Source organism: Saccopteryx leptura, chromosome 3, assembly GCF_036850995.1.
Source record: "Saccopteryx leptura isolate mSacLep1 chromosome 3, mSacLep1_pri_phased_curated, whole genome shotgun sequence".
NCBI classification, from domain to species: Eukaryota; Metazoa; Chordata; class Mammalia; order Chiroptera; family Emballonuridae; genus Saccopteryx; species Saccopteryx leptura.
The window spans coordinates 98,047,677-98,061,845 of record NC_089505.1 but is presented as its reverse complement, the minus strand read 5'-3'; the positions used below and the strand labels follow the sequence as shown (position 1 = coordinate 98,061,845).

The 14,169-nt window shown below is 33.9% G+C and overlaps 1 protein-coding gene across 23 annotated transcripts in view; it reads left to right on the top strand.

Annotated features, from left to right (window-relative positions):
* Positions 1 to 14,169, top strand: part of EIF4G3 (eukaryotic translation initiation factor 4 gamma 3) — a 343,178-nt gene that overhangs the window by 190,792 nt on the left and 138,217 nt on the right. For 18 of the 23 annotated variants that reach the window (XM_066375323.1, XM_066375303.1, XM_066375302.1 and 15 more), the window contains 2 exons: positions 5,979 to 6,087; positions 13,202 to 14,038. In XM_066375323.1, the coding sequence (XP_066231420.1) occupies positions 5,979 to 6,087; positions 13,202 to 14,038 (946 nt within the window). The remainder of the gene's footprint in view (positions 1 to 5,978; positions 6,088 to 13,201; positions 14,039 to 14,169) is intronic. The other 5 variants (XM_066375310.1, XM_066375307.1, XM_066375305.1 and 2 more) reach the window with 1 other exon arrangement.

Here is a 14,169-nt window from a genome sequence, read left to right as displayed (position 1 = left end):
TATAAAGAAAGTATGACTTGAATTTTTACAAGGATAACAGAATTCCTGTCTCTTACTACTTATTACCAGTCAGACATTGAGCAATGGTATTTCAGCTTGTAATTTTCTACCAACTATGTTAATAGTTGTAGGGGATCACAAATATTATACAAGACCTCAAGAAACTACAAGATTTAATCATTTGTCTGTTATTAAAAATGCATTTCAAAATCAAAATGACATGAATTTTGTGTGTGTAAAATTAAAAATCTTCACGGAAAAATAAGAGTAGTAAAGAAAGAAATTATAATCCTAAATCTCACTGAGAGTTAACTGTTGTGTACTAGTTGGTGAATAACCTTCCAGACATCTTTTAGTACATGTATGCGTACATACATTTTCATACCTGTAATTTAATATATAGTATTTAGGTTCATGTCATTTTATAACTACCTTTTTTCCTCCTATGATCATGCAGAAATGTTCATGTTTGACTATAGGTTTTATTATAATTTTTAAGGCTATAGTATTTCTTTGTTTGGAAGTACTCTCCTTTATTGAAATGATGGTTATTCCTATTCTTTCCTGTTTATCACTAATATAAACAATGCTGTGATGCACAACTTTATGTACCTTTTTGTGGGGTTATGGTGTTATGAGATAACCTTCAGAAATGTACCAGTTAATCTCTCACCAGGAGTAAAAGATTAACACCCCTTTCCTTACATTATTGTTTACTTGATAGATTAAAAAGTATCTCACTTAATTTTTATTTATGGATTTGTGGAGTTAAGAATTTTGATGTGTTCTGATTATTTGTTTGTATGTATGAGTTACATATTCATGTCTTTTGTATACATTTCTTTTGGGGTGACAGTTTTTTTCTGGTTGATTATTTTCTGATTTATAAGCATTCTTACATGTTAAAGAAATCCCTTTGACATATTTAATCTTTTTTTAAATTTAATATTCTTATCTAGTTTGATTATTGCTTTAATTTTGTTAGTGTTGCCTTTTGTCATATAGAAGTTTTGAAATTTTTATGTTCACAAAATCCTATCTTTTCCTAAATAATTTATGATTTGAGGCTAATACTTTTAAAGATTTTCCCACTCAAGATAATAAGCTACTCATAATATATTTTCTTTTAGTACTTAGGTTTAATTAATTTACATTTTTCTTTGGTTGATGTGGAAGTTATTTTGATACATATGTATATAGTGAGATTTTAATCCTGCTTTTTTTTAGCCAAATGACCTTGCTCTTATTTCACTATTATTTATTAAATATTTCATCATTGCTTCCTTGTTTTTGTTTTTTACTAAACTTTTATATATATTTTAAAATTTTATTTATCTGTTCTAATACCATTATTATATCATCTTAAATACTATAGTTTGATAATACATTTTAATATTTTAGAGAGAATGCCATCCACATTGTTCTCATTTTATCACTCCTCTCCCCATTGGAACCTTAAAATCAGTAAGCCCTACAGTTTAGCCTGACAGCTTTTATCTTGAGTGTCTGGATTTCCCTCATTGTTTTTGACACCTCGGCAGCCTTTCTTGCCCTCGAGCAAGAGGTTCTGTTCTCTTGTAGGTGTAAGTTGTGTTATCAGCTTGTTATTTAAAGTAAAAAAGTGTTTTCATCAATCCAAATGGCTTTAAATGGGCATATATTTACCAGAGGGTTCTCAATGTTTTATACATGGTAAACATCATGGGGAAACACGTGCACACCTTTCTAAAGAATGGATGTGGAAGAATTCTCTCACACTTAGTAAAGAAGCATGCTTTGGTCCTTTTTTCTGGAATCATTATTTTACTTCTTAATCTTTATAATATCTCTCAATGGAACTGTACTTTGTTGTCCTCAGGATTTATATATGTTAAACACAAAGTAATTGTTGAAGGATTATTTTAAAGTCATTGAATGGGGCTTTGAAAAATCAATTAGAGTCAGTCCATTGTATCTGTGGATTCTGCATCCACAGATTCAACCAACTACAGATTGAAAATGTTAAGGAAAAATATTACATTGTTGCTGACGTGTACTATGTGGTTAGGCCTATAATGGTTGTGTCTGTACTGAACACATACACTTTTTTCCTTGTCATTATTCCCTAAACAATGCAGTATAACAACTATTTGCCTAGGGTTTACATTGCAGAATATATTATATTGTTAAGTAATCTAAAGATGAATTAAAATAACAGGTGAATATGTGTAGGTTTTACGCAAATATTACATCACTTTATATGTATCATATAAAGTACTTGAGCATCCTCAGATTTTGGTACTTGTGGGGGCCCCTGGAACCAATCCCTGTGATAAGGGTTAACTATATACCTAAAAAGATGAAATGTGAAGCATTCAAATAGCCTCTTAAGATAGTAATATATTACATCAGAATCTTGCTTATATTTGTGTAACTATTTGGAGTTTCTGGCTATCAGTGAATTATATTAGGGATTAACAAATATTTTCTGTAAAGGTCCAGATAGTAAATATTTTTGGTTTTGTAGCCAATAAAACTTTATTTATGGATAATACTAAAATTCAAGTTTCCTATGATTTTGATTTTTTTCCCCACCAACTATTTAAAAATATAAAGAGTTCTTATCTCATGGGCAGTACAAAAACATGTGGTCTCTAGGCCATGGTTTGGTGACACTCTGTCTATAATTACCTCTGTTTTTAAGCACCCTGTCATATACAAGATTAAAATAGATAGTAAAGGAAGGTGGTTCCTGGGTAAAAACAATGTGGGCTATGTAAAAAGAAATGAATTTTAAATTGTACGAAGAAGTATTTAAGGACAGTTCAAGATTTTGTTGCCTGTTTGACCTGTTAATAAATGTTCTGTTTAAAATATTAATTCCTGCAGTGTTTGTGCCCAAATCTAATGTTATACCTTAAGTCTGGTACTTCAAATTTAATATATAAATCTTCTACAGAATAGATTCTCAAGTAGAATTTGTAAAGGAAATGCATTTCTTTTTTTTTTTTTAAGTGAGAGGAGGGGAGATAGTAAGACAGACTTCCACATGTGCCCCAACCTGGATTTACCTGGTAACCCCCATCTAGCGTCGATGCTTGAATCAATTGAGCCACTGGCTGAGGGAGTGGGAGAGGGAGAGAAGAGGGAGAGGGAAGGGGAGAAGCAAATGTTCACTTCTCCTGTGTGCCCTGACCGGGAATCATACCCCATATGTCCATACTCTGGGCCAACACTATCCACTGAACTAACCGGCCATGGCCAAAATTCATTTCTTAGATACTATTAGGTATTTAATATCTTGCCATACTTTAGCACCTTTATCACTGTGGTTGAAAATTGAGGAATTTTTTTTTCTGCCAATGAGACCTTTTTAACTTTGACTTCCTGATTATTTTTATTAAATTGTTTTATATTTTGATACCAATTGCCCTTCCAGAATTATTTTTATAAATTTTCATGTCCATGAGTAATGAGATCACTGAAGTACAGTGATTTTGAAATTCTTTAAAATATTCTCAGCAGATCTACCTAAGTTCTCTAGCTACCCAAAAGTTATTTTTCCTTATAGGGCTCCAAATTCATACAGCATTAGATGTGATATTTTGAGTCACAATATCCAGTATGTTTTCTGATTTTTCTGATTTATCAATTAGATAAATAAACTATTCTTGTTTGTGCTTTCGAAAGGTAAGGGACTCCTTTGTAACAGACTTTACTGTTACTTCATTAGGAGAGAAGAGATGAAATTAGAGGTTAAACTAAAATATGAGATAATTCTAAATTAAAAAGATTGAAATACAAGATTAATTGAATTATATAGTATTTGGATATGTTATTTTCTTGGTACTCTTAAGAGGCTTAGAAAATGTTTAAGCTGAAATTGTATTTAGATCTTTTTCATTTTACAGCTAAGAAAATTTAGAAGTACTTTTTTAGCATTTTTTGGCTCTACAACTATGTACTGGATGCCTGGATTTGAAACTATGACTTAACCACAATATCTCATTCCTTTCTTATAAATGCTTTCTACATAAGATCTTCCTAGGGCTTTGTTAATTTAAAAATATCTGTTCAAGTCTCTTTAATATGATTGAAGATATTTTAATCTGAGATTGAAAAACTCTGATCTATCCATATTTTTAGGTATCAGTAGCCTTTTACTGTCTTAAACATTTCACTTTACCTATGGATGTCATTTTGGTGACCCATTTTTAGCAGTTACCTTTTTTTTGTTGTTATTATTTTTTTTGGCAATTGGAGTAGTTAATATTATCTTCCTTTCAGGTAAATGACACAATTTACAGTCTTTCTTGGGCTATGTGGATGAATGCTGAGTAACAGAATCTTCCCATTGTTCTGGAGCTATTTTCAGCCATAGAATTGAACTTAGTTTGTATTTTCATTTATAGCTATGAAACCTTTCTAATTTTTTAATTTTAGTTATACAATTTTCCCCCCACTGGAACTAAGGATTCAAAGTAGAATAGTCATGGCACTAACTGTTCTCATTGGTTGGCAAACTCATTAGTCAACAGAGCTAAATATCAACAGTACAACGATTGAAATTTCTTTTGAGAGCCAAATTTGTTAAACTTAAACTATATAGGTAGGTACATTCCTTATCGAGGTAGCGCCCGCACGTGGTATTTTGTGGAAGAGCCACACTCAAGGGGCCAAAGAGCCGCATGTGGCTCGCGAGCTGCAGTTTGCTGACCAGGGTAGTAGGTCATGATTCAAAGTGGAAACAGTAACTTCATTTTTTATGTATGGAAATATATCTTTAGCAGTCTTCATTTAGACATAATTGGGGGATATGAGCAGGTTCATGGTCTAATGAATAGATGAAATAGTATTTTCCCCAATCCTATCTGTAATAAAATAAATGATATGTCTAAACTGATAAATTTTATTTTATATTCTCATTGTATGTGTGAGACTTAACTCTCTTGAAAATAGATTTTATTAACTCCCACTTTTAAGTGGCCCTATCCATCCTAAATCATCTACAGCTTAATTTTCTCTCCCCACAAAAAATATTCATAACAAAACAAACAAAATCAGAATTGCGCAGGGAGCTCTGCTCTGATGGCACTGATGGAATTCAGTGTAGGAGACTGTATCAAAAAATTGACCTTAGATCTCCGAGGAGAGACACTGCTTCATTTGTGGCTTTTGTGTAACCCTCAAATGCAACACAAATACCTGCCTGGAATGTGATATAGAATGAATCTGTCCTTTCTTATGTAATTCTTGTTCCCTCTAAGTTGAACATTGGCTACAGTTTTCTTAGCTTATTGGCTGAGTGAAAATAAAAGTTTCCACTAAGCTCTAAAGAGCCAGATATTTCATTCAGATTTCTGATTGTAAAAAGATACCATCCTTGACTTAGAAGCTGAAGACATTTTTAAGGTGAAAGTGCTGTTAGAAACTTTACAAGTTGCATTTCACCTATGTGATTATGTGTACAAATGGCAAGAATCACCCCTCAGTATTGTTTTCTTTGAATCAGTAACTGGTTTCAAAACCCATCATGGTTGGTTTGTCCTGCTTTTGCAGATGAACTACTTTGCTAGGTAGTTTATAAGTGAAGTTGACCAAACCCCTTTGGTCTTTGACTGGGAGGATGTTAAATTCTCTCTCAGATATGGCATCCATTGTTAGGTTGAAAGTCTGTTTCTCCTTAGAAGGAACACTGGAGAATGCATTTTACTGATTGTTGTGCTGTCTTCTCTTGCTGTGGTTAATAGTAATCATCTCTTTTCCTTCCCCTTTCCTGCTGCCTCTTTCCTTTTCTTCCCCATCTTCCCATGTACTTTTTGAATTTATTAAACTGGCCTATTTTTTTTTCCTTGCTTTCCTTTTTTTTCTTTTTTTTTTAAATTTTAATTTTGTGATTTCCTGTCCCACTCTTTCTTCCCCACTTGGCTTGGGTTCCATATTGCTAGTTTTTATGTTCGCACGCTCATTATCACCCTTTTTTGTACTTCAAATCCCAGCAGCTGCCCAGCCAGGTCCCCGAGCACAGCCCTGTGGTTTATGGGACTGTGGAGAGCGCTCATCTTGCTGCCAGCACCCCTGTCACTGCAGCTAGCGACCAGAAGCAAGGTTTGTGTATGACTGTTTTCCTCCCTCTTATCTTTAGTCTCTTTTTATATTAATACGTTGCCCTTAGCATTTAAGAATAAAACATTTGAGGATCATTCAGATACCCACTTTTAAACAAAGTATTCAGTTGGAAAATCAAAATATTCAACATCTAGGAAAGTAAAGTAGGAGTGATAAGTAAAATTTTTTTCTACATTTTATTAATGTCTCATTGTCAATATATAAAGCTTAGCTGCCTTAAAGTTCTGCCACAAGGTTTGGAGAATACATCAAAGGATATATTGCTTTACAAGAAGAACACAGTTGTATTTATATATTCATTATATATTTATATATTCAACATGTTCCTGTATATCCTGCTATTTTAAAAACATAAAATGTTTCTTCCTGTAAGTTTGGCTTTATGTCCTCGGTTGGAGATAGAACTAAATTCCAACCCTCACTCTAGCATGCACTACTAGCTTATCTGGTCTTGGTGAGTCATTATGCTGCATATCTTAATTCCTTCACGTGCAGAGTAAAGAAGACCTACCTCACAGGGTTGCTATGGGTACAGGTCTAGCATATGACAAGTGCTTAAAATATAGCCATTATTACTGATGCAGGAATCATACTAAGGTCTAGACTCCCATTGACTTTGAATGTGAGTGCCAAATGTCTGTTAAAATAAATCCTTTTGGATTTAAAATAGAAAACATTCAGGGAAATTTCACACCAGACAGTGGGATATCACAGTCTCTCTTTCCTGCCTAGTTGGATTTAGGTTGACCTTAGCTAGAATTGGGAAATAGTTCTCACTAGGCACAGGGGGAAGTAAGTGACTTGGAGCATGCTATTATAACTTTTCTAATCATTCTAAGAATGAATGGAAATTATATATGTTTTCTATTTTCTTGAATTATTTAATCCTTTAAACCCTTTAATAATCTATAGCTGGCTGTTAATAAATACACTTTCTAAAAATTTGTCTTTAGAAAAGGGATTTGGGAATTGGCACATAATCAAAGTGGAAGTATTTAATATTGTTTTTTTACAGTATATAATATTATTTTTTTACTGAAGTGCAAACTAATGACACATTTCTAATGTCTGCAGTGTTTTTCAAGCATCGGTCCATGGACCGGTTCATCAGAAATTTTGAGCTGATGTGCAAAAAGGGTTAACCACCCTGATGTTATATGAAGATTAAAGACCCAGGGATCTTAGTTGAATTATTTACTTATTTGTTTGTTTATTTATTTATTTTGTATTTTTCCGAAGTTGGAAACAGGGAGGCAGTCAGACAGACTCCCGCATGCGCCCGATCTTTATTTATTTTTAAGTCAAATTCACTTATGCTCAGGGTGATTTTGCCTTAGTGGTCCCCGAAATAATTTTCCTATTTTCACTGGTTCCCAAGTGTAAAAAGGTTTACACCACTGGTTTATAGAATACAAATATATGATTGTGCTTTTCCTTTTAGTATTGAGGACCTTAGTAAAATTGAACAGAGACGTCTTATGTTGTGTTTGTTTTATAACATAGTTTTAGGTCAAAAGATAGATAACAAATTCTAATGTGACTTGCTTCTAAAAGCTGCACTGTCAAATACTTCCTTCAACATTATGTAAACTTAGAGACTCCTGCATGCTTAAAGCTAAATTTCTTAACGTTAAAATTAAAGTCATTCATCTTGTAGGTGTGCAGTTCATAGGTATTGTGGAAAACCACTTCCTGCCCCTATGATAAAGTAGTTTTGAGTCAAAATGCTTTCAATCTGCTTGGAAAATAATTTTCAGGTAATTCCCTTCAAAGCTCTACTTCATTACTTTTGACAGTTAAAATTTTTTAGCTAGCTGGAATTATGGTAAGAGTGCTGGATACATAGCATGCAAAAAGGCCGTAAGTATATCCTTTGTGTAGACTATCTCTATAGCTAGGCCATGAGGAAGACCTCATAATATTCCTTGATGATGATATAGCTCTGACCTGCTAAGATGTTTAGGTTATTAGACACCTGCATTTTATCTTGAACAGCCCTTGATTTCTGGGAAGGAAGAATGCAGAATTCTTGGATTCTTCTCAGTTTTTTTATGCTCAGTGGAAATGTGACTAATAAAATCAACATTTTAAGTTGATATATAATATAGATTTAGCTGAACTGGAAAATATTTCCAGTTAATTGATGAAAAGAAAAATATCTTTAATTTTAAATATATTTCATAGAACTGATAAGTACATAATTCTTTGGGACTACTGCTGTCTTCTTCTTCGTACCCACTATCTTTCAGAAAACTCAGTAGTAATTATGATGTTCTATTTGAAATTTCTACCAATAGCTTGCCAATATATAGTATAGGTTTTGGAGGACTATTTAAAAAAAACAAACAAACCTAAATGTATGTAATTGAAATAACATTACAAAGGGCTCAACATTTTTCTGAAAATAATTTTTAAGAAATTTAAATTTTTTGTGGATAATTCCCTGTTTGATCCCTGGTCAGGGCATACATGAGAAGTGACCATCTGCTTCTCTCCTCCTCCCTTCTCTGTCCCTCTCCTGCAGCCAGTGGCTCGATTGGTTCGAGCATTGGCCCCAGGTGCTAAGGATAGTTTGGTTGATTTGAGCATCAGCCCCAGGTGGGAGTTGCCAGGTGGATCCCATTGGGGGTGCATGTGGGAGTCTGTCTATCTCCCCTCTTCTCACTTAAAAAAAAGAAATTTAAAAAATTTTAAGCTATAGATTCCTCTTGAAATTAAAATAGGATACAAAATACACTATTTTCAAGATTGCTATATTACTTCCCCAAATCAATAGATTGTGCATTCTGCCATCAGATTGGTTTTTCTTTCTAATGGAAATGTCATTTCTGAGGGTTAGCATTATGTAACAGTATCCTATATTAGCCCCAAAGTCTTTCACCAACTTGAGTCACTTAAATACCTTTTTTGTAATAAGCATTTTTGGTTTCTAAATTGGAAGAGTTGGGATTTGAAATCATTTACAGGTTTCAGTACTTGCTAACTACAGTATATGCCATTGGATTTAGGACTTAATTTCTAAATCCCTTAATTTTCCCATCTGTAAAGTAGGAATATAATAATTTCTGCCCTAATGGCAGTTGTAAGAATTAAAGGACATTATGTATGGTATTTGACCCCGTGCCCAGCACATTGTAAGTGCTTATTTAATAAATGTTAGCTGCTGTTAATAAGCTTCTGGTTTTCTCAGTTTTTGACATAAACAGCTAAAGTGGTTACATGAAGACCTAAAGACACAGGCAAAGACCTCAGCTTGGTTTGTAGAGAGACTTTTGAATGAATTAAAATATTCACCTGGTGTTGATTATATATATAATGACACAGTTTAAATGATTATTGTTTGCAGTTTAGGAGAAAGTTTATTCAGTCTCGTGTGTAGAGATATGATGTGGATAATTAAATACAAATAAAAGTTTTTGTGCCTTAGTCTTAGTGCCTTTTAAAAGCACTTGGGGTTGGGTAAGTATTCAGTGAATAGATATTCTGTTGTAATTCAATAGTTTATAGCAGTGTAGCTCAGTTGGGGCTCTTCTGGTATTTAGGACAGAATTGTTCTCTGTCAAGTGAGACTGTCTCTCAAATTGCAAGATGCTAGTATTCATTCCTGGTCTTTGCCCATTAGGTGACAGTAGCACCCTCTCAGTCATATGAAGCGCATGACAACCAAAAGGCAGCCATCTAGAGCAGTGGTAGTCAACCTGGTCCCTACCGCGCACTAGTGGGCGTTCCAGCTTTCATGGTGGGCTATAGCGGAGCAACCAAAGTATAAATAAAAAGATAGATTTAACTATAGTAAGTTGTTTTATAAAGATTTATTCTGCCAAACTTAGCGAAAATCTGACATAAAGTACTTGGTAAGTATATAATTATTATTATATGCTTTAACTTGCTGTAACTCTGCTTTATAAATTTTATAAAGTAAAGCTACTTCCCTACTTTATAAATCACCATTACTGTGGAACTGGGGGTGGTTAGAAAATTTTACTAACAGAGATACAAAAGTGGGCGGTAGGTATAAAAAGGTTTACTACCCCTGATCTAGATGGTTGATTCCACCATGATATGAGAATAAAGGGCAGTAGTCATTTTTTCCTTCCTTCTTATATGACATTTATTATATTTACTACAGTTAACTGGAAAAAAAATACCTTGTTATTCAGAGACATTGTTAACCTGTCCTAGACTTTCCCATATGCATGTATATGTATTAGTATTATCATATATATTTTTTAAGTTAACAAATTAGGTTTATGTACTACATACAGTTTTGTGTCCTGCTTTTCTTTTAAAAAGAATATCTTTTATTATAAAAAAATTTCCGTATCATTAAATACTCTTTTAAAAGCTTATTTTAGCCTGACCAGGCAGTGGCACAGTGAATAGAGCGTAGGACTGTGATGCAGAGGACCCAGGTTCAAAACCCCAAGGTCGCCAGCTTGAGCACAGGGTTGCTGGCCTGAGTATGAGATCATAGACATGATCCCATGGTTGCTGGCTTGAACCCAAAGGTCGCTGGCTTGAGCAACGGGTCATTCACTCTGCTGGAGCCCCCTGGTCAAGGCACATATGAGAAAGCAATCAGTGAACAACTAGGATGCCGCAACAAAGAATTGATGCTTCTCTCTCTCCCTTCCTGTCCGCTTGTCTTTATCTGACCCTCTCTCTGTCTCTCTCCCTGTCTCTGTCACCAAAAGAAAGCCTATTTTAAATGATTGCATATATACCATAATGTGCCTAGACCATCATTTCTTTAATAAATTCCTTATTGTTACACATTGTCTATTTACCCCTCCTTTTTTTTGCTGTTAGTGTTGTCCTAAATATTCCAGACCTCTCTTGATTTTTTCACCCTTGCATGATTATTTTCTTAGAAAACATTCTTAAAAATGGAATTCCCACAAGTTCATAAAGATGGTTAAATGTTATAAACATTTTTGATAAATACAGTATAGATTTCAAATCATCTTGGTTCTGCAAAGCATATTCTTAATAATAAAATCAATGTTCTTTATGTAGATCTACTATATTATACTTTTCAGCTTTTTGTATTAAAGTTTTAATGAATTAATTAAAGGATTTTTATTTCAGAATAAGTTGCTATCAAAAATTTTTTTTTTAAGTTTTCTTTTTTATTAATGTTAGCTTTTCTTAGGAGTATTTAGAAGTTTCAATGCTCGGTCTCCTTTTGTTTGATTATTTTTAGTATCAGAAATTTTATCTCCTGGAATTAAGAATTGAACTGGCACTATTCAGTTCAATATAGTAATTGACTCTTACTATCTTGTTGTGAGAATTATTATTTTCCACTGTTTCATTTACTGCTTCTAGGTATAAAGAGTGTTATTCTGATGTGCTTTCATAATGGTATCATGTAATCTGGGTGACTGGCCCTTATAGCAATTACTCTAGTGAGTTTGAAATTATTTTTATCAGATATTTTAATAAATATGTATTTATAATATACAAGGATGGGCAAAAGTAGGTTTACAATTGTGAGTATGGGAAACATGGAGTTTATTTTGTATTATTATTTATTATTATATATTTCATATGAACAACTGTAAATCTGACTTTTGCACACCCCTGTATATGATGTGTGTGTGTGTGTAATTCTTATGTATTTCTTTGAAATATTTTTGTCTTCTTCCTTGCATCTTTGTCTGAGGGATTTGGCAATGAGAGCCTATTGATCTTATTTCTTGACTACAATAAATAGGCAGATTTCAGTTTTAAGAATCACTGGGCTTTGCCCATAAATTAAAGTGAAGTTTAAGTCCAGTAAAACTTGCAGTGAGTAGATTAGATGTTAACAGTTCATTGGTAATATTTACCATCTGTTTATCTGATTTACAGAGTTTGTTTCCTTTGACAGACTTAGTTCAGTACATTTTATTGTAGACTCATTTTTCACTGATATCTAAAGATTTCTAACAGGGAAGGTTAAGTACAATTCAGTTTAGATTGTCTTTTAGTAGTGCTTAAAATTTTTGTTTGCATTTGATGAACATATCCATGAGTACTAAAGTATTGTGCTAAGGAAGCACAAGGCTAGAAAATAATCTGAATCTTCATTGGTTTCATCCCCCCAAGGATGAATCACATTATCAGTTTATCTAGAATTTTAAAATATGGAAATTTTCATGAATTTACATTTTCTGGTACCTTTATTATAATTATCAATTTCTCTCTTGCTCTTTCTATTTAGGTGTTTATATAGAGATACATATTTTATATATTATTTTTAAATGTTTCAGACATGTATGTTTAGTGTCTTTTTTTATTGGACTTGATTATCTGAATATTAACTTTGTTTTCTCCTTAAAGATTTATTTTTTTGTAGTGAAGATAAAAGATTTCTAATTTTATAGCTTCAACATATTTCTGGTTATATGTCTCTTTTGAAAAGTGAAAGTTAAATTTCTAAATGAATTTTTGTGCTCAGGAACTTGATTTTACTGCTAATAGATTTCATTAATGATAAATGAACAAGTAATACATGTTCTTTGTAAAAATTCCCTCAAGTGTAGAAATACATAGATTAAAAATATCTGCCAATAATAATTTAATCTCTATTTGCCCTTGAACTGCCCTGTCATGGTGGTATATTCTTTTATTTTTATTTTTTATTCATTTTAGAGAGAGAGGAGAGAGAGAAGGAGGTGGCACAAGGAGCAGGAAACATCAACTCATAGTAGTTGCTTCTTGTTATGTGCCTTGACTGGGCTAGCCCAGGGTTTTGAACCAGTGACCTCAGAGTTCCAGGTCGACACTTTATCCACTGTGCCACCGCAGGTCAGGCTGTAGTATATGCTTGATAGAAAAAATTTCTGTAGGGAACAAGATACAGTGCAGATAGAAGGTATCTCTACCCTAAAGAAAAGCCCCACTCCAAGAATGGTTTAGCTTCAGTTTTGATGTAACTAGAAAAAATATGGCCATATACTTGAAGTGGCAGACTGTGTCTAAATATTTGAGTCTCTCTTCTGCTACCCATGATTTAGAATAAGAGATTAAAAGAATTGACTCAAAATAATACAATATAATCTCTGATCCAAAAATTATTCTGAAAGCTCTTTTTCTTTTTCTTTCCCAGAGGAGAAGCCAAAACCAGATCCAGTGTTAAAGTCTTCTTCCCCAGTGCTTAGGCTAGTCCTTAGTGGAGAGAAGAAGGAACAAGTGGGCCCGCTGTCTGAGACTACTACAGTAGAGTCCATACCAGAGCTTCCTCTGCCTCCATCACCAACTGTTGTTTCTTCAATCACTCGAAGTACCATTGCTTCCCCCACCTCTGCTGCTCTTAGTAGCCAGCCAATATTTACCACTGCTCTAGATGACAGATGTGAACGCTCCTGCTCAAAAGAAGACACAATTCCTATACCCAGCCCCCCATCTTGCACAGAAACACCAGATCCTTCACAGACAGATGTAATTGATGATGATATATGCAAGAAATCTTGTAGTATAGCACCTAATGATATTCCACTGATTTCTAGTACTAACCTAATTAATGAAATGAATGGAGTTAGTGAAAAATTACCAGCCACGGAGAGCATTGTGGAATTAGTAAGACAGGAGGTGTTGCCATTGACTCTTGAATTGGAGATTCTGGAAAGTCCCCCAGAAGAAATGAAAATGGAGTGTGTTTCAGCTCCCGTCACCCCTTCCACGGTTCTTTCCTTTTCTCCAACCCCTCCAACTCCTCCGGCTTCTCCTCCCGTGCCAGTCACTGTTCCTGCTGCTGTTGCTGATGTTAGTGCTGCCAGTGCCTCCACTGCAGTCCAGAGAGTCTTAGAGGAGGATGAGAGCATAAGAACTTGCCTTAGCGAAGATGCAAAAGAGATTCAGAACAAAATAGAGGTAGAAGCAGATGGGCAAACGGAAGAAATTGTGGAGTCTCAGAACATAATTTCAAGGAAGAGTCCCATCTCAGGTAAGGTATTCTGCCACTAATTATATGCTTGCTGAACATGAAAAAGAAGCAGTATCTGATATTTTTTAACTGGCCACTTTCCTTGACTTCCAGAAACATCAAATGAATGCTGAAATTCCTAGTCTGATTTC